At 36.5% G+C, this 20,931-nt stretch overlaps 2 protein-coding genes and 1 long non-coding RNA gene across 3 annotated transcripts; 1 reads left to right on the top strand and 2 right to left on the bottom strand.

Annotated features, from left to right (window-relative positions):
• Nucleotides 1–150: 150 nt before the first annotated feature.
• LOC116303875 (uncharacterized) lies at nucleotides 151–2,648 on the bottom strand. The gene is made up of 3 exons (XR_016120293.1): nucleotides 2,531–2,648; nucleotides 895–1,048; nucleotides 151–322 (listed from the first exon to the last, which is right to left on the bottom strand). It is a non-coding gene; the product is annotated as an uncharacterized LOC116303875 (long non-coding RNA).
• Nucleotides 2,649–2,963: 315 nt separating this feature from the next.
• LOC116295907 (acyl-coenzyme A thioesterase 13) lies at nucleotides 2,964–8,045 on the top strand. Its single transcript, XM_031703856.2, has 3 exons — nucleotides 2,964–3,060; nucleotides 4,781–4,965; nucleotides 5,772–8,045. Exons 1-3 carry the CDS (start codon nucleotides 2,971–2,973, stop codon nucleotides 5,971–5,973), a joined length of 477 nt encoding a protein of 158 aa, XP_031559716.1. The 5' UTR covers nucleotides 2,964–2,970; the 3' UTR covers nucleotides 5,974–8,045.
• LOC116295906 (ATPase family AAA domain-containing protein 2) lies at nucleotides 6,894–20,441 on the bottom strand. Its single transcript, XM_031703855.2, has 20 exons — nucleotides 20,241–20,441; nucleotides 19,971–20,125; nucleotides 19,794–19,867; nucleotides 19,476–19,702; nucleotides 18,615–18,876; nucleotides 18,184–18,312; nucleotides 17,783–17,970; nucleotides 17,525–17,666; nucleotides 17,168–17,316; nucleotides 16,731–16,979; nucleotides 15,549–15,936; nucleotides 14,962–15,404; nucleotides 14,299–14,517; nucleotides 13,534–13,633; nucleotides 12,863–13,062; nucleotides 11,658–11,903; nucleotides 11,346–11,382; nucleotides 10,263–10,946; nucleotides 9,295–9,542; nucleotides 6,894–8,811 (listed from the first exon to the last, which is right to left on the bottom strand). Exons 1-20 carry the CDS (start codon nucleotides 20,337–20,339, stop codon nucleotides 8,764–8,766), a joined length of 4,287 nt encoding a protein of 1,428 aa, XP_031559715.2. The 5' UTR covers nucleotides 20,340–20,441; the 3' UTR covers nucleotides 6,894–8,763.
• Between the last annotated feature and the right edge of the window lie 490 nt (nucleotides 20,442–20,931).

Here is a 20,931-nt window from a genome sequence, read left to right as displayed (position 1 = left end):
GGGGGGAGGGGAGGGCTATGGGGGTAGAGACTTGAAATTTTAAACAGTCTCTTTATTTTAACAATCAAGGTAAAATCAAGGGAATCCTCTGCAAGTAATTACAATACTTGGTTACAAATAGAATCCACATCCATTTATGACAAAAGACTGTTTAAAATCATAGCAAAGTTTTTATTTTAATATTTTTTCTTTGGACAGAAGTTTTTTTTCATTCTATTTTATGTTACAGTGAGGATAATTTGGAGATAAAGGTTTCTTTGTTCCTTGACTTGATAAAGATCTTGTACAATGACAGCATGAATCAATAAACAAGCATACCAACCTACAAAAGTGAAGACTGTTGTTATGATACACGAATCACTATGATTTTGACTTCTAAATACAGATATTATTACGTAATGAACAACAAAATATAAAAATATGAAGCATATACATATTGATAGCATTGGTACTATTGTCATGTATGGATTAACGAAGTACGTCAGGTTTCTGAACACATGAGTGGGACTTAGAAATTTTGGTTCTCACTAAGAAAAAAAATTAAGTGAAGACACCAAGACTCGAACTAGGTTCCTTTGGCACCAAAGAACTACTACAATGCCAACCCTTACCCTAACCACTAGACCACGAAGAGAATTCAGTTGGGTAGTCTCATTTTTTAGTCATATTTAAAAAATGCATCATCAGCATGTGCGCATAAATTTTTATTATGGTTTAATTTATGCTATCGTAGGGTACGACTACTAGCTGGTTACTTGAAATTTGAATTTGAATAGAATTCCCCTGACAATTCCTGTACATGACGATACAACCATAGCATTTAACACAAAATCAGAAATCTCTGACTCCACGAGAACAGAATATACATAAGATTTAACAGTTACATATACTCACAATTTTGGGAAAAATTACAATAGAATTAATAAAAATTATTCATCTTTTCTTTTTGGATTGTTGACTGCAACATAATGGTACAATACGACCAGTAGGAATAGTGATACGCCAAGGATGTTAGCAAAGGCAGCTAGTTGAATATCTGATATCATGACTGTACAACAAAACAGAAGAGGGCTCAGTGTTAACACAGGAATGATGGAAATCATGCAATTCTACTTCTAGTGAGTGACTTAGATTCAACAAAGCTACAATGATCCAATGACTCATGGAATAATTAAAGCAAGTTATTACCAAATTCATTTTTGGTTGATTTTACAGTTAGAACAATTTTTATTTCAAAAGGGAGCAGTTCATATCCCTGATTAATAGCTGTCAATAAAGCTAGTTGCTGCACCCCACATGTATAAATAGAAAAGATTCAGGACCATCATACAGCACAATGACTTCAACAACTGCTAACTAGTGTTTTTCAGCCAATCACATTCCGAGTCTAATAAAAAAATCAAGTTCCATTTGTACGGAAATCCGAGGACGATGTCCAAACTTCTTGATGACTGTAACACAATGCAACACTATTTATACCGCGTGATAGCTAGCACTGAAAAGGCAAATTAGTCGTACCATTTTCATTTCTACACCTGAATACTACAGGTAGATGCCTGTTAAGCCCTTGCTAAACAAGAAAACATGTTTCCATACACATGCTTTGTTAATTGTTTCTAAAGGTGGCCAAAATCTCAGGAAACATTGGAAAACAAGTGTAACATTGTTTCCATCCAATGTGGAAACACAAAATGTTTCTGCTGTACTGGAGAAACATATTTTGCTTCCAGGTAGCAATATTTGCTGTGTGTAGCAATATTTTGTATGTGGCTAAACTGGGAAACTTCAAGGAAGCATGCACACAGTAAACATGTTTCTGGAAAAATGTTTTATCTTTCAGCCAGAGCTTGACAAAGATATGATATACAACTTTGTATCATAGCTAGATGTCATTGTATAGTAAACCTAACCTGGCTTTAAATCATGATACAAGCCAGCCAGAGAAAAATACTAGTCAGAGGGGAGGGGGGAGGAAACCCAAGAAAAAATTTGATTTCATTCATTGCATGTATGGTTACCAACCTTTGTTAGGAGAGGGGGGGGGGGGGGGAATCAATGTGCAGGTGTTAGGAGAGAGGGCATTCCTTGAATAGCTTTCATTGAACTATAATATGTATATTTATTACATTGCCTTTGCAAGATATAGAATGTACGCAACACGGCCCATAGCAAAATCACATATTTAGCACCCAATATTACCATGCTTTATAATAGCTATTTAGAGTATAATAGAGTATTATTACTACAAATAAGAATTCAAATTTCTATAAAATTGATATTGTTGATAATGTAGAGTAATCAAAAATGTATCATAGCAAAGCATCCTGAAGAAATTATTAAGCTCTGTATGCGTAGATAATACAAACACTGGAGTACACTAACATCAATAGAACATCAACGTACACAGAGGCTTACAAGTTGTAACTAAGTTTTATCTTTACTCGACAAAATCTCCAAAAAAACCCGAGAAAAAGAATATAAAAGGCTCAAATTTGTTTATTAGGATATCCAAAAGCAAAGTTAAACGTACCTGTTGGATTTAGGGAGGTTGTTTTTCAATAAGAGGCGAAATATCAAACTCCACGACAGAAGAGAAAAGAAGAAAAGAGAAAGAACCACTGACGACACGACACATGAACACTGCGAGGCATGATGGGGGAAACACAGGCAACCCAAGATGTCAGAAAATGATACCAAATGGATTACCAAATGTAAAAGAAAGATATAAGCCAAAAGTGCATTTCATTACCTCAAGTACTGCGTAATGTGGTCTTTTTGATAGATTAATGTCTTTGTAGTTGATGATTTCATCAACCACAGGTAAAGTTATATTATTGTTGGATTTCAATCAGCTGATACTCTCTTCTGGCCTGGGAAAGAGCGAAAAATTTACTTACCCCCTCCCCTAAAAGGAAATGTTGATAAAGTTAAGAATTGAATTCCTTGGGCTTCCTGTGTTTTTTTTTTGCAATGGCGGCGTCTAGTTTTTTTCGAAGAGGAGCACAGCTTTTACACTTTATTACTAGAGAATCTCGTGGCTTTGACAGGGTAGCAGAAAAGGTATTTTAAGACGTGCATTTAATATAATTAAAAGATTCCAAATAGGAAAGAAGGCAAGCCAGATAGAACAAGCCTATATCGCTTCGAAAGCGATGATGTTTCGGCCCGTTATCTATTTATTGTGTGGCATTGCTGAATAAAGAATTTTGGTCTTGCTGTGGTAATGGGGTCTCCTGTATTTTGAAAATAATACACAAGAGCGATCTCGTGGTACGCTTCCACGCTGCAAAGTCTTACGAAAATTTCGATGTATACATTTGTTATAAAATTCTCTTGAACGAAACACATCGTAATTAAGTTTTTTTTGAGATTTTAGTGGTTCTTGCTTTGAAACATCGGGAAAACAGGGCAACGTACATACATATAACGTCTCGCGGAACGAATGAAAGATCCGACAATAGATATAAACAACGATTGAGTATCGCAGAGAGCAGAGTACAAAATGCAAAATATTTTGGCACATGAGCATTACTGTACGCGCCATGTTGAATGTAGGATACTTTTTAAACCTTCATTCTGCTCTTTGACATTTATGGTAAATGTATTTAGCTCTAATATCGTAGCTTGAAGAAAATGCGAAAGTCTCAATTCGAACGAAAAGATACAAAGCTTGTCTTTGACCAGTGCGCCGTCACCAATCTACTCAAAATTTATATCTTTTGGTGCTTCAAAAATTTACATCTTTTGGTGCTTCAAAAATATTACCGAATCCAAGAAATTATATTTTACATCAGGGTATTAAGAAATGAAAACTGATGATTTCAGACTTCTATCTTTAAAGTTGTAAAGTATGCACTGCTTGTTTATAGGACCTAGTTTAAATAATAGCTGATACCAAAAACATGCTCAGATGTGCACGAAGCTACAACATATCGGAAGCTTGCTTCACAAAATATATATGCATCAACTGTTAGTTACATAGATAAACTCACCAGTTTTTTCAACTTATGCTCACAGGCAGCATTAATTTGCCGCACAATCACAAAAGCTTTTGGATAACTTTTCAATAGTTTACCTACTTGACGACTTGGACCTAGATACTGACTTAGGAATAAAATACGCATTGTCGTAGGGTTAATCAATAATATTTTTTTTTCCAAAAAATGGCGTCATGCGAAAGGACATAATATAGTCAACACAACTACCTCAGAGAAGATTCGCCGCAACTCTCCGAAATACTCCGCATGGTGAAATGTTTTACATTTTTCATTGCTTATGATGGAAACGGCATATGATTGGATTAGGTCCAAACCTCTGACAGCTAAATGACACGCACGGAGACTATTATGGGCCGGCAAACCGAATGTAGTGACTGTTTCGGCCTGAGGGCCGAAACAAAAAATATTGTAGTTTGGTTCAGCGTTTGATTAGACCAATTAGACCAAAGTTGACGTTTATACTAGTAGGATATGTAAATTTCTAGTATCCTTATCTCCAAACGAACATGCAACAGCTAAATGTGTAATTTACTGCAAGAATAAATCACTTATCCATGGGCTGTGTAAGGGGTGGGGCAAGGGGGCTATAGCCCCCCCCCCCCCCCCCACTTTTTTCCTTTTCACCTACTAGTCTCTTATATTTTTTACTAACCTTAGTCCCTCCATACTAGGCTCAATCTTAGACCCCCCACTTTTTCGGTTGCTCTGCAACCCTCGTTATCAGATAAATATTGTCAGAGATACTGATACTGATACAATATCATTTTGTCACCTGTTTACAGATAGAGCTTACAGCTTTCACAAAGGGACACTGTACATGCCGCATGGTAGTGGGAGAAGAGCATACAAATCGTGGAGGTAATATACATGGAGGGTTTACAGCAACTCTGGTTGATTTGGTAACCACCATAGCCATAATGAGCACAGGCCCTCAGTTACCAGGGGTCAGTGTGGATATGACTGTCAGGTGAGTATACTAGATATAGTTATGGCAATAGTTACTGCAATAATAACACGCATACTGGTCATAGTGATATACAGGCCCTCAGGTACCAGGGGTCAGTGTGGATATGACTGTCAGGTGAGTATACTAGATATAGTCATGGCAATACTAACTGCAATAATAACACGCATGCTGGTCATAGTGATATACAGGCCTTCAGGGACCATGGGTCAGTGTGAATATGACTGTCAGGTGAGTAGTTGTGCAGAAATATGGTGCACAAATTGTACTGAATTGTTCAGTTACTGGTTACAAACATGATAATAATTGGCACAATGATAGAATGCCACTACCTTGCAAGGCTGTTTTTCTTCCCCTCCATAGGGCTGAGTAGCAGGCTGGTCTCCCCTGACATAAAGCCAGAATGAAAGGCAAAAAAAAAAGACCTCTGCAAGCAGGGAAGAAGGCCACATACAATTCTGCTCCATATTTATGCACTATAGACTAAATAGGCTGAAATATTATATATTGTAGTCTTTCCTACTTGCTCAAGTAAAATGCACAAAACATATGTGCAGTGTGTTGTCCATTTAGTAGGAGGGAAGTGAACGTTTTACTGAAGCTGTGGATATGGATTTGGAAACTCTAAAGATGAAACTCTTATGCCCCCCTCCCCCATAACAGCAACCTTTATCGCACGCTTGAAAGGCAAATGACAAAAGACGCCAAGACCAAATCTTTTCTCAAAGTCAACCAAAATGGCAGCTATGACGACACATGAACCCTTGGATTATTACATTTTAAAATAATTTTCTATATCTTGATTTTAGCTACCTCAGAGCTGCAAGACCTGGAGATGAGATCATAATAAATGCTACATGCATCAAAGCCGGCAAATCTTTAGCATTTTCTAAGGCAGACATCAAGCTAGCAGATGGCACAATACTGGCTCATGGTCAACATACAAAGTTTGTGGGCAAAGCACTAGGGCCCTCTACAAAGTTATCTGAAATAAAAGCCAGTGATACATAAAATTAACCGAGGTTACTGCACCTGTATCAGTTCTCTAGTTTTATGTATCCTGTGTATCCATCCCCCTTCCCCCCACGAATGAACTTGCACAAAACAAATTCTGCAATTTGACACTACCTGGGCAAATTCCTTACAGCAGTCAATAGTATGCAACATCTCTGGTGGTAGTGGAGATAGCTAGACTTTCCCAAATCCCACCACCCATTGTCATTACGCAAGCTCACTCCCCAGCATTGCATTACGACACTAAGAACAGCTGCGTGAAAGACTACTGCAGTGTATTTTTTTTGCAATTCCATCGCTTGCTCTCTGATATCAGACTTGCCAAGTCTTCTTCAAACTTGTCATTAGCTTCGGTCCCAGATCCTCTGACTGAAACAAATGATGAAGGAGACTAACTCTCCCTTTGCTTCACTAAAAAACTGGAGACTAGAGACAGAGAGAGTTTGGCTTGAGGGAATCTGCATTTGTTGTCATTTTGTAGTAAAGTTTTTTATTAAAAAATACAAATTTTGAAACAATGTTTGCAGTTCATGTCTTGGTGTATGAAGATGAACTGTAAACATTGTTTTAAATTTGTTTTATTTCATTTTTGTGCATGGGTCTTTAAAGATATATAACAAGTGCAGAATACTTAAAAGTATGGGGGGAGGGGGTGTGCACAGTTCACGACAATAGACCTCTTCACCTTCATTGTTTGTTGTCTCATTACAGACCATGTGATGTCACTCTTGGGAGTTGATTCTTTCAAGTGTAAATATTCTAAAATGCTTGTCATAAGAGAACGATTCTCAGGGGAATGTCGCTGATCTGAGATAGGCAATTTGCAAATGAAGGTATCCAACGACAGACTACAATGTATTGGATATAGAAAAGATTGACACAACAACATTTTGGTCAGAGAAACTGCAACTGGAATATAAATCAATTATGATTTGTTTTTTAATTATTGAAGAGCATAAAAAAACTAAAAATACCTTTATCAACAATGTTTTGCATTAAAGTGAAAGTAATGTGGTAATAATGTTATCAAAGGATTTCATGAATGACAAAAGATCACTAAGACCCTGTCCACACTAAGCATCTAGAGTTAGTCTACACTGGGACCATAGATAGTACGAGGTACTGCAGAGGAGAGAGGTGGTTTTTGACAAATCCTTGCATTTGACATTACCTAGCTAAGTTAATCTTAATAATATCTCAGCATCCTCTGGAAGGGATAAGATCAGCCTTCAGAGTAAGAGTGATCACACCTGCTAACACTAAGCTGGTGGACAGGGTCAAGTGAAGAATAAAATATTTATTGAAATTTAGATCAAATTCTGTAAAGTATTCCATTAAGGTAAACATAACTTATAAATAAGATGCTGTAGACTAAACAGATCCAGAACGATTTCAAGGGGGGTGCAGTTAACTAAGAAGGCTTTATTCAGTGTCCTTTTTAGGTTTGACATAATCCTTTATTCTTATTATTTTTCAACTCCAAAGGAGAGTAATCCACCTGCTGGATTTAATGTTAAAATCAATTAGACTGAGTCCTAGTTGAATTGATAACAATATTCTGACTTGCTTTTCTCATTGCAAAGAAACGTTTTAGAAAAAAAGTATAGAAAATGCAACAGTTTTTTTATGGCAGTGTGAATATGATATTAAGTCTTCTGTAAAAATACATAATATAGTATTAATTCTTATTGTGATGTTTTATGTACTTTCTATACATTTTCAACAAGCACTTCAAACCCCTGCCCGTGTTTCATTAGCTTGACATGATTCCTCAACTATTCCTTTTTTTAATTTTTTATATCCCTAGATGGTAAGTTTGGAAGGTTTAGCAGACAATATACTTTGTAAATGAGTATATTAATCAGCAATCAGTTTAAGTATGGAATTAGAAATAGCGACTTTATTAAATTCTAGTATACAAAGTTGAATAAATGCTATCACTATGGTCTCTACAACAAGACCCAAGGTAAAGTACTCCACAAAGAAGGCTTGACAGTTTAAGTTATTCATGTTTTGCAGTCAACAAATAGATCACCATAATAAAATAAAATTTTGAATTGGATGCAAAACTTTTTGTCTTTTCACAATATGTAATATACTAAAATCATGGACACATTCATACGTAAAGAATTGTCAGACCACAGGGCTTAAAATAACGGTTGGTCACTGGAAAATGACCACCCAGAATTGACCCGTCAATTGTTGAGCCAGAAACGAGGTAATAGACCAAGCTAAAACTAATTTGATGACCCAGCATCTTACTGGCCATTACTTTAAGCCCTGGACCAATTTTAAAATTTTTCCAAGCCAGAAGAAGTGATCAAATGAACAACCTTATTGAATGGTCCTTTTCCTGTCGTACCTGAAATGCACACATTACTTTCTTGTGATGCAGAAAAATTTACAGGTGCGACTATACCAAGCAAGGCCACCCAGACAAATTTGCATGCAAATTAGCCAATCATGATTGAGTATCTAAACAATAGAATCTGCTCAAACGTTCACATTTCTCCCTTTAACAGAATATACTTTGTTGTAAATGAAGTTGCACGGTAGCCTTGCACTGCCAAATGAATAAGATCAATTTATAAGTGTGTGCATAAGAACCCAGACAGTCTACCTAATGAAAACTAACTCTAAAACTGTTGTTTGCTGAGTTCACTTTGACAATTTAATCCCGTCTTTCAGGGTCCTTTCTAGTGATGTTATTGAACATGTCATACTTTCCTGTCAATGAAGTTGTATTTACAGGTAAAAGACCAATAAAAACCAATGACTTTCTCAAGGTCATCTTACACCACCATACTTCCAATCTGTTATTAAGTTGTTAAATTCCTGCAAACAAAGAGATATACATTTAATACAGAATCATAAGTAAATAATCAGACCACATGTCATTTCCTAGAGTAACATTAATTAAATAAATTTCATTTTATTATCTAATGTGCATTAAAGACGTGTATGTGGATACAACTCGAACAAAGAATCTCTTATTTTCAAGAGAATAAATGTATCAAGAGTTCCACCCTACTGCTTTAAGCACATGCAACACGTCAAAATTGGGATCATGGGTTGTACAAATTGCTATATTTAGATATATTTGATTTGGAATTAGCTTAACTCTACTTGCTTGATAAAAAATTAAAATATAGCAATTTTCACAACCCATTATCCCAATATTTGACCCCTTGAACATGTGCTTCGAGGAAACTGCTTAGAGCAGTTGTGCAGAACTCTTGATGCATGTATGATACATTGTCTAAAATGGGAAAATATTTCACCCAAGATAAAGATTTGGTGGATCTGTTGGTGACTCACCTTAATAAGTTCAGTCTTGTCAGCCAATTGTCGATGCTGGTGTATAGACAGCTGCAGTACACTGTGGTATCTCTCTAGTTCCTCCACAGTATAGCCCTCTGTTATATCAACAACCTGCGTTAATAGTGAGTGCAGCTCATCTTTCCATTTGTTTATTGTTTCTTCACTGTGAACCACTGGCTTCTCTTCAGGTCTACTTTCTTCTTCTTCATCTAGTGAGTTTTCCTTTTCTTGGATTTCTTTATTATCTGTTACAAAATCATTCTTTTTTAAGGATATAACTAAATAATTTATGAGGGATAGGGGTAGAGCACCGCCCAGGGTTAATGGTAGTCCTACCTCCTGTCCCTTTCAACTTAGAGTAGAAGCCGAAGGCATTTGTCTGGAGCAAACTACTTTTACTTCACCTTGGCTCCCAAATTTGTTAAAATTTTTTAAACTTCATAAATGGACATACAGGTAAACTAGTGAGACAAAAAAATTGACCGTTTTCTCAAGGTTACGTATGCATCCAAATTGAAGGACCTTGACAGCCACAATACCAGAGCAGGGACTCTATAATGAGAATTATCACACATTTCTATTAGATTTTTCAATAAAAATTTATCAAATCGATTATCCTCATCTTGAAATATAAAACTGGCTTCTTGATTTTACTGAATTTGCATTTTTCAGTTTTGTAGCCCGTCAAGTTGGATGCGCACACAATCTTGAGAAAACCGTCTATTGTAGGTGGAGTAAAGACTACTAAACTATAAAAGAGCTAGTGATTAAATATGACCAACAGTAGATGCCCATAAAATGATAAACTTGCAGGTTTCATAAAGACAGACTATGAACTTAGGTTAACAAAGAATGACAATGACGAATAAAATGTATAGATAAAAACAAGAAGGTGATGACCCTAAAAAAAGTCTGATCATGGATAGGTGCTCAGAGCATCTTACAGGGCAGTGATACATCCCTACCTCTTGTTGAAGAATTTATTAGCTCCTGTGATTCATCCTCAGCTATATCTCTTATAGCTATAGTAGCAGTCAAACCATTTGGCAGGAACTTGGTGCTCCTTTTCTCTCCTTTACTAGCATAACTACAGTTTGCTCTTAGATCACACTCCGGTTGATGAAGATCCCCATTTTGTACTGTAGCATCCTCTTTGTCACCATCACAAGCACCTTTATTTGTTTGTTTTGGCGAGCCATTGTTCAGCTCTTCAATCCCTTCATCTTCAACTTGGGAGCTACCTTGTTTATTATGTATGTTTGTGTCATTTTGGGGATTGTGACTGTTGATACTGGTGTCTAGAGTATCATCTAAACCACTACCATCTGTGACCTCTGTCCCATTTTGCTCAACATCTTCATTTTCACCCTCTTCCTTATTGATATCATTTTCCTTTTCCACATTGATCTTGACAACTTTTTTCTTGTAGATGCGTCGTCTGGCACCAAACATGTATGGCTTTTTGCGTCGTCTTCTAGCATGAGGCTGTTGTCTACTGCCAGTGTTGGTGTGTATGGCAGTTTCCTCGTTGTTTGGTTGATTTTCAGTATTCTCAGAAATAGTTTTACATTCCTGATTTTGCCTTGATGATGATCTTTGCCTGGGTAATGTGTGGATATAGGCAGGTGCACAAGCAGAGGATGTCTCACCTAGAATTCATAATAAATTAAATTACTGTTGAAGTGGCCCTTGTTTGAAAATTGGAAATGGCTTGAAACTTCATTAAACTTATCCATATAGCTCCAATAGTCCCAAGCAACACATTTTCTTCACAGTCAAAAGTGACAGATGAAAATTATCAAAAAAATGCAGAACTTTCTATACTCATTGTTAAATTACTTCAAATAGGAATAACCAGTTTTCAATTTTGATGCATTTTTGTGCCCCTTTAAGGAAACATCTTTGGAAGGAATTATACATTTTACACCCATGAACCACCATGTAACCACCACAGCCATAGATGTCTGGGTCGTTTTGCTTATTCATTTAGGAATTACCAACTCAGATCATTGGAAACGTGACTTTATTATATTGTTTTAGGGACAAACCTCTTCTTCGTCTTGAATCAATTATTTCCTCACAGGCCTAAAGGAAAAAATATATAAATGTTAATTGCATAACAATTAAGGCTTAAGACAGAAAGAAAAGGGAAAAAAAGAAAGAAAGAAAGAAAGGAAGGAAGAAAGAAAGAAAGAAAGAAAGAAAGAAAGAAAGAAAGAAGGAAGGAAGGAAGGAAGGAAGAAAGAAAGAATCATTTGTCCATATGACGTCATTGATATAAGAGCACAGGCAGAATGAAAGAAAAGTGCTGAATAGAACAAAAGAGAATAGAATGGGATATAATTCACTGTCTAACCAACCTTTTCAAATTCTGGTTCCAGCTGTGATTTAATCAGTGAATGAGCTAAATCCCTGAGTTCACATGCTCTATGTCTCAAAATCTTGTCAAATGGATCCCTATCAGGGTTATATTTCAGAGCATTGCTAGTAATAAGATCAATATCTAACAGGTAATGTGCACATGTATCATACTGGTGGCGATCTATCTTTTGCATCATGGTCGATAGGTCCATTGGTTTATCAATCACTTCAAGATAATCAGGAACCTGTAGATTGAAATAAATATTACTTTTACTATAAACCTTTAGTGGTTAGATCTTTTCTTAAATAATACGATACAATTCCATGCTGTACCATGCCATGCTGTACCATACCATATGATACCATACTATATTATAATACCATACCAGGTACCATACTATACTGTACCATGCCATACCATACCATAATAACATACAATACCATGCCAAGCTAAACCATACCGTATTATCATACCATACCATGTGATACCATACCATATGATACCATACCATATGATACCATACCAGGTACCATACTATACCATACTATACCATGCCATACCATACCCTAATAACATACAATACCATGCCATGCCATACCATATTATCATACCATACCATATATAATACCATACCATATAATACCATACCAGATACAATACTATACTATACCATGCCATGCCATACCATAATAACATACAATATCATGCCATGCTATACCATACCATATTATCATACCATACCATATGATACTATATGACACCATACCATATGATACTATACCAGGTACAATACTATACTATAACATGTCATGCCATACCATAATAACATACAATACCATGCCATGCTATACCATATTATCATACCATACCATATATAATACCATACCATATAATACCATACCTAGTACAATGCTATACTATACCATGCCATGCCATACCATAATGACATACGATATCATGCCATGCTATAGAGCGTTTTCACGTGATGTCATTTTCTATCCGGGAATTGAACTCTATTTTTATGCAAATACTGTGCAGAAAGTTTCTATTGTTTATGGCTGCCTTCTCACGTGAGTGAAAGCGCTCTATTCCATACAATAACTCTGATTCCTAAGGGAAATGCAATAACCATTGACAGTTTCCTAGCTCACGGCCCTCAAGAATTACCCAACATGTCTTGAAAGTTACATTTCAATACTATACCTCCTCAAGGTCCACAGGTTTTGAAAACTCCTTGAATCTGCGATCCACCATGAGTTTGTGATGGATGTCTCTCAAAAAGATGCGCAGCTCTCTCAATGTGTTCTCTTCAGCCATTTGAATCTTATTCAATTCAGCTGCTGATAATTGTCTAGGGGGAGGGGGAGGTGCTATTGGAAGTTCTTCTTGTGATTTGCTCTTTCCTAAAAATGCAATAAATTTATAATATAAATTAGTTACAAACCAAATTATTACCATGAAAACTGTCGATACCCATTACACAGAACCCTTGCCGTGTTGGGGTGAAAGTGAGGAAAAGCCAAATAAAGGATAAAAATGGCTTGAACAATCCCTGGGCTGATCTATGTCAGGGTGTGGCTAACTTACAGAATCATTTTAACTTGATGTGCTAGGTTTTGCAGAGGGAGGAAAACCAGAATACCTGGAGAAATCCTTCAAATCAAGGGGAAAACCTAACAAACTCTACTCTTGACGCAACAGCAATACTGCTACATCACCCTTGATCCCCCCAAATTTCAGCAAAAGTATTCACAATAGTTGCTTAGTTTATTAGATGAACACAAGGCAACCATGTCACATCATCGGAAAATAATTAAGGTGGAAAAAAAGGAAACTAAGAAAGGAGACAGGCAATAACTCCTGGGTGTACTCACTGGCTTTTTTCATTTTTGGAGTGTACAATGCATATTCTAAAAATGTCTTGTGAAAAAATGCCTTTCTCTCTTCTGAGCTGGGAACACAAACGTGGACAACCTAAAGGAATAAAAAAATATGATATCAAAAAGTAAGTTGGGAGGGGGGGGGGGGGGGGCAACATGTGAGTTGTGAAGCTGTAGTGTATATTGTTAGCTGTTCATGACTTAATAAATAAAATAGTTTTTGTTTTGTTGAATAGCCAGTGACTAACAAACCTATAGCCCTTCTTCTATGACCGAATTGTAATTTAGAAGTCGATTTTTGTGGAGGGAGGAAAACTGAAGAACCTGAAGAAAAACCCTTGAAGCACTACAGAGAACCAAGTCTGGGAACCCAATTTGTTTTGCATGTTTGGTGAGATGAGAGGCAAGCATTCTCACAGCTCGGCCACCTGTGTTTCTCAACCTAAATTTCTTTACCCACCATACCAGCTAAGCAGTGAACGCCGTGCGCAAAGCAAGAGTGGACAAAATGACCTAAGCCTTTTTGGAGCTTGAAAGATGAAGCAAACATGGTAGTACAGTGGAATTGTTTTTATTTGTTCCTTTACATATTTCACATATACTATATTTTAGCCAATGGGAAACAGAAAAATACGCAAGAGCTGGGTTACAGTAGCTTGAGAATAAGGGTGGGGCCAAACAGCTAAACGCGCTGTGATTGGCCTAAACGAAATTCACTGCTCAGTAGGTACAAAATGGATTTTCATTGCTATTTTTTACCTGTTCAGTTTGAGTTGAAAAAAGATTTTGGATTTCTCTTGGTATGACTCTTAAGTCTTTTTCAGCAGTGGCAAGAAGAAGAATAGGAGATAAAGGTGGAAGATCTTGAAGTAGTGACAAAAGTGTTGCATGGAGACTCTCACTAGTAGCATTCCACAGAGAATGGATATGAGGCATGTATATAATACATGGTGATGAACGTCTGGCTTCTCTGAAAAGCTAATAGATTTCATTCAATTATATTCTCTTTTGAGTACCATATATTTTTTCTTACTAATATTCTCATTTACTATTCGATATACTTCATTAAAGTAGTCTAGAATTATAAGTCCCGAGGTTTCTTTTGGACTGCCTTGCTCTAGGTATATGACTTCTAATTTTATTCCTTCTTTCCATAATAATGTTTATTCATTTATTTATTTATTTTGAAATTAATAAGAAGGAGGATGGACTAAGGAAAAAAAAACCTGTAAATCTGTAAATACTCTACAAATGATATTATTATTTCGAATTGTAATTTATACTGTATTTCACATATACCAGGGATTAATTATAATAAAAATCTGAAATCTGAATCTTAAAAAAAAAAGATGACCCAAGAGATCAACAAATTATTCATACGTTTTATTTTATAGATTGAATAGATCTGGAGCCAGAAGTTACCTGTGAACAGGCTTCCTCAGGAGTCCTTGCAGCAACACCAAAAAGAGCAGGTAGGTCAAGTGAATGAACACTTAAATGCTCCATACTATGCAGAAGGGCTGGTGCAAGGTGAGAGGTCTGACCACCACCCTCTTGGCCTGACAGCAGTAGTCGGGGCCTGAAGCTCACTGGACCCTTCAACAACTCATCATGTAAACTAAAGCTCTTAGGACCAATTGGAAAATCTTCATTGGATGGTTGCAGCCGATGTCTACGCCGCATATAGCGCTCACTTCTGCTCAGTGATGCACCAGTTGCAACAAGACTAGCAGGATCATAAATGCTTGGACCAACATCATCATCGTCATCTTCTGAGCTTAAATCATCATCACTCACGGAAGCTGCAGTCTTTGATCTCTGGTCATTTCTAGAACTTGAGGCTTGATTGGGTGGACTTTCAAGAGCTATATCAAGAAAAATATTGAGTTTCTCATTGACACGTAAGTACAGCTTACTGTAAAGAGATGCACTAGATGTTTGGTTTGAAAGAGTTCAGTGCCACATAAGGTGTACAGACATAAATTATTGTTCTTTAACAGTAAACATACCTTTCTTGGTGTTTGCCTGGGGGAAAATCTTGGCCAAAATCCCCAATGTCTTGATGAATGTGTTTTCAAGAAGAGGTTGTACAATTTCTGACAGCGCTCTTGCAGGAGAAGCTATAGACCTCTGGAAAGCAGGCACAATATTCTTGGTAGCCCTGAAGAAGTCTTTAAAAGTAAGCTCAATAGAATTTACATCTAGAAGGAGTTTCTTACTGCTGTTGTAGACTTGTGGGTATCGCCTTCTCAGAGCAAAGAGTGCAGCCTCTGTACAAAGAGCTTTAATGTCTGCACCACAGTATCCCACACAGTGATCAGCTAGTTCATTGATAAATGCTTGAGAGAGCTTTGGTTCCCATTCTCGAGTATGGATGGAAAGAATGGACCTCCTTGCCTATTGGGAGAATAAATGACACATTTCTATCGTAATTGGTACTAGTAGTATAATTTACTTTAAGTCTCTCAGCCCAGACAAATCCAGATGTGCCATGCTTTGTTTAGGCTTAGCATCGACTTGATTTCTAGCTGTCTTTATAGTAAGATATTTATTAACTGAGGCTTGGAGGCCAAAGACCCTGTAAGACCTTGTACTTTTATGGGTAACTAAAGGTGATCAATGTGCCGTCTTAATTCATCTTTTGCTGTATTTTCTTGTAGTGAGCTGTTAATATCAATAGACCTCTTCGGCTTGTGGAAATGTTTTCCCATTTCAGACCATGTGTCTTTCCCTTGAGGAAAAGATTCTTTGTTTGAGCTGTATCCATATTCATGTGTCTTCTCATGTGCAACCTAGCGCAAACCTTAAACAAAGAAATGATACTCTAGGGAATGACACATGGTCTAAAATAGGAAAACATTCAACAGAGCCGAAGAGGTCTATTGACCTCATTACCGTAGCAAAGCTGTATTTGCCCTTAGGATGTCCCATAATGCATTGCAATCCAAGATGGCCACCGTATTGTCAAAGCAGTCTATATTGTCAGTGACTGTTTCCTACAGCACAGAGCAATCACAATGTGTGTGTGAGCATTGCTTACATATATGCCATGCCATACAGTCATACTTTGAATTTTTCACAGTACTATGAAAACTGCTCTTTTCCAATGAACATGTGACCATTTATTATGACCATGTCAGCAGTGATTTGGACTTGAAATAATACCCAGTAAGCTTGAATGACTAACTTACATCTTTGTCAGGTAATGGAAACTGAAACTCTCTGTCAAATCTTCCAGGTCTTCTAAGAGCAGGGTCAATAGCATCAATGCGATTGGTAGCGCCTATAACCACCACTTCTCCTCTACTATCGAGGCCATCCATCAATGCAAGCAAGGTTGATACTATAGAGCTATGGATTTGATCCTGACGGCTTGAACGAACTGGTGCAAGGCCATCAATCTCATCAAAGAAGATTATCGATGGTCTCATAGCATATGCCTAACCAAGAAAAGTACAAAATATAATAATATTAAAACATTTAATGCCTATGTGGCACATGTAAACATTTGAATGGAAAATATAAAACTTGATGTTTGATCTTCAATCCCTATTATATTAGTACTATCTACTCCATCTATCACCTTTTATTTCAACTACATTCATTCAACAAAGATTTAGTTCTGTACCTGATCAAACAGCAGGCGTAGCTGTCTCTCAGATTCTCCTACCCACTTACTAAGGCAGTCAGCACCTTTTCTCATGAAGAAGGCAACCTTATGATCACCTTGACTACACTCATTAGCCAATGCCCTGGCAACAAGTGTTTTGCCAGTCCCTGAAACAAATATACAGCAACATTAATAAGTATAACACAAGGTAGTTTATTTGGACTATTCTCAGATCAAAAAATACACCACCCTTAGAAAGGTTGTCTGTCCCCACTCCACCCCACTCCACCCCTCCCAGTGAAAAAGACTAGAAAATTACATCGCATTATTACATCTCATAGTGAATGCAGATAATCTATGTGTGTAAAAACTAACCTGGGGGTCCATAGAATAGCACACCTCTTGGAGGGTTAATTTTGAATTTTTCAAACACCTCGGGATACATCAATGGAAAGAGAATCATTTCTTTCAAGGCCCTAATCTGTTTGCCTAGCCCACCGACAGAGTCAAATTTCACCTGCAACAATACATAATAAGATCTTGCAATTAACTTGAATGTCATTCACGTATTAAAATAAAAATAAAAACGTTTGAACAATTTGAATGAAGAGTTGGAGGGATCATAGTACTAACCTTACTGTCAATCATCATAGGATCAACATCAGCTAAACTAGAACCAACCCTATCTCTATCTCTTAGAATGCCTTTAGATATGTCTTCAATAGTAAGATTCATCGGCAAGGCACGATGTCTGGCTTTTGCCATGCTCTTGTTCTTTCTGCGCTCAAATCTTTGTTCATCTTTCTCACCACAAGAATCCTCTGATAAAGGCAAAAAATGTTGGGTTATCTGACAAAGCATTTCAAACAGCATTCATGAACAGAGATCCCACATACTGAGACATGATCAACAGGTGTCATTAATACTGTACCATGATAGAGGCACTTTCCACAGTCATGCAAGATCTTCATTTATTATCAAATACATCTAAATGATATATTTCAATGAGGGTATCAAATTGATAGCCATCTTACCTGAAGATGTAGAAGAACTCATATTTATAGCCTTTCGTTTGTGTAAATGGATTCTTCTTACTGGAGAAGCATGAGGTGGATGGTTACGCAGGTGCTTCTTGTTTAATGAAATGTGATATTCCTTCTTCCCTAAAAAATATCATTTGGTTTTATTATTATTATTTTACATTTAGACACATGGTAAAAATATTATACAGGGAGTTCATAATAACAGCCGGTCATCAGACAATGTCCAGACAAAATTGGACCTTCTCTGGACATAATTTTGCATAGTCTGTCATTTTGACCAGTAACATTGAGCCAGAAATAAGGTATGATGGAGTTAAAACTTATGTATGATCAGTGATTGACAGGCCATTATTTCTAGCCCTGATTATGTAATTATTTAAGTGAATTATTTGTACAATTCCTGGTGATTAAAGGGTGCTTACCTCTGCTTGTTTTCATAGGAGGTGCAATATATCTGTTAACTACTGGTTTTCGCGTCCTTAACAAGTATTTTCTACTTTGCCTTTCCTCATCTTCCTCCTCTTCGTCATCTTCCTCATCATCACTATCATCATCACTGTCATTCTCATCCTCTTCTTCATCATCTTCATCATCTCCATCATCATCATCATCAACACCGCGTGGCCTCTTCTCTGGAGTTGGTGTTTCATGTCTACGTTTGACGTGATCATACATATTGCCATCCTATACAAATGTAAAAATAATGCAATAATAAATAAATACTAATATCCTAAAAATACAAAAATAAAAACAAAGTTAGCAAAACCTTTATCGAAATCTCAGTACATATCCAGGACTTAAATTAATAACTTTTTCATTCAATTTCCTTAACAATTTCTTTTAGGATGATGACTTTTTATGACTTAAAAGTCATACAAATGCAATAAAATAACTTTTTCAAGAGGAAAACTCTGCCAATATATGGCCCTCATTGTCAAGACTTCTCTTAAATTAGATTCCAAACATATTTTGTACGATACCAAAATAAAGTACAATGAAAAATAAAAGATATAATCTAACAATTATAATGAAAAATTTCATTATCTTATTCAACTTTCTTTATACATTTGTTTACTTGTTAATTTATGTATTTTTTACCTGTTTATTTATTTTCATTTGTTTGATATTATAATACCCCATTAAATGCAATTTTTATTTACTTTATATTAAATATTCACCGCGACCCATTTTCCCTTTGTTTACATCCCATCCAAAGATGTCATGACATTTTGGCGCCAAAATATCTAAAATGGCGGCAAATTCAAATTTTCTTCCCTGCTAACCTGGTCATCGAGTGCGTCCTCTAAAGCTTGTTCTTCTGTTTGTTCCTTGACTTCTACCGCAGGAAAGCTTTCATAAGTGTGAATATATCTGTGGTCCGTCAACATTTTTACGTTCAAAGTATCATAAACTCCTCGTCTTTGCCGGCAACTGCGCCTAATTGAAGGCAGGACGTCTTCAATGAGTTCTTGTTCCACTGGTGGTCGTCGTCTTCGTTGACCAGCCTTGCCTAAAGAGAGAAGAAAAACATCAAAGAAAGAAGTTCTAATTCATTGATTTGTACCATTTTCTCGGGTATTTATAATACGGTGCAGACGTACCCAAGGTTTTATTGTGTCGCTCATCTTTTGGTTGTGTGTTAAGCCTTTGTCCTTTCCGGCGGCCTCTTGTTGATCTATAAATCATTAAAAAAAAAACAAAGTTAAATTATCAATAAATCAGTGACTTAAGACATAGATTTGATGACACAAAGAAGCTTAATATCCAGTATTATAAACCTTAAGATCTCTGGACTGCCAACATCTTGCCTTTTAGTCTTTCCAAGTTTCTTGTTACTATCTTCATGCCTGGTAAGATCTTCTTTGTTAAAACGAAGACGTTTTCTTGAAGAAATAGGCGCTTTTTCCATTGCACTCTCATCAGTAGAATCCTCCTATAAATATAAGTCACAAATAAATTGGTAATTCCTGTTTGTCACACATCGTCAAAGCCGGTATTTGACTAAAAACTGTTGCACTTTTTTAACTTCGTACAAATCCTCCTCAAACCTCCAATATTCTGTTGTTTTTCCTCTCTCTTGTTGAGCGTCTTTCAGCCACGATGGGAGAAGCATTTGAAGCTTCAAAGCTTCTCCGTGTTTTCACCATTGTTTTATACTCGTGTTATATTAAGATGTAGAAAAAATTGATAATGAAAATGTCATGTCGAAACCTCGTCCTTATTGCAGCCATTGTTTATGGAGTTTACAAACCATTGTAAGGAACCCGGATGTCAAATTGTTGAAAAAAGTTCCCAATAATGCATTGCGAGATAAGCTTCGCCCAACTTGTCTTTCGACCTCTCGTTTGTAGGTTTTCTTTTATTTTTTCCCCCGTCGTCTCTTTTCTTTGATTCTTTAATATTCCTTTAGATAATCGATTTTCCAAAGTCTGTGTTACCCCCAGTTATTCACAAGTAGGGTTCTCACCATTCTTTATCCTTAGAGGATATGTGCGAGGGGTGGGGCCAAGGCTGGGTCAGAAATTGATAGACGTAAATTTTCTTTAATTGCCCTCATTTACAAAGCTAAAATCCCAGGAAATCCTTTATTAAATGGAAAAATTACATTCGCCTCAAGTAAATTTTCTAATTGGCCCTTCAATCCCCCTTCCCCTCTCCAAAGGTAAATTGATAAACAGACGGGATCCTGCACTTTAAAAAACAAGATAAATTATTCAAAACAAAAAAACCGCAACAAAA

This window comes from Actinia tenebrosa, unplaced genomic scaffold (genome assembly GCF_029948245.1).
Source record: "Actinia tenebrosa isolate PJP-AT-01 unplaced genomic scaffold, QUT_ActTen_1.0 PGA_scaffold1__47_contigs__length_23844297, whole genome shotgun sequence".
Classification (NCBI taxonomy): Eukaryota; Metazoa; Cnidaria; class Anthozoa; order Actiniaria; family Actiniidae; genus Actinia; species Actinia tenebrosa.
The sequence above is the reverse complement of the archived record's forward strand: the minus strand, read 5'-3'. Positions and strand labels throughout refer to the sequence as shown.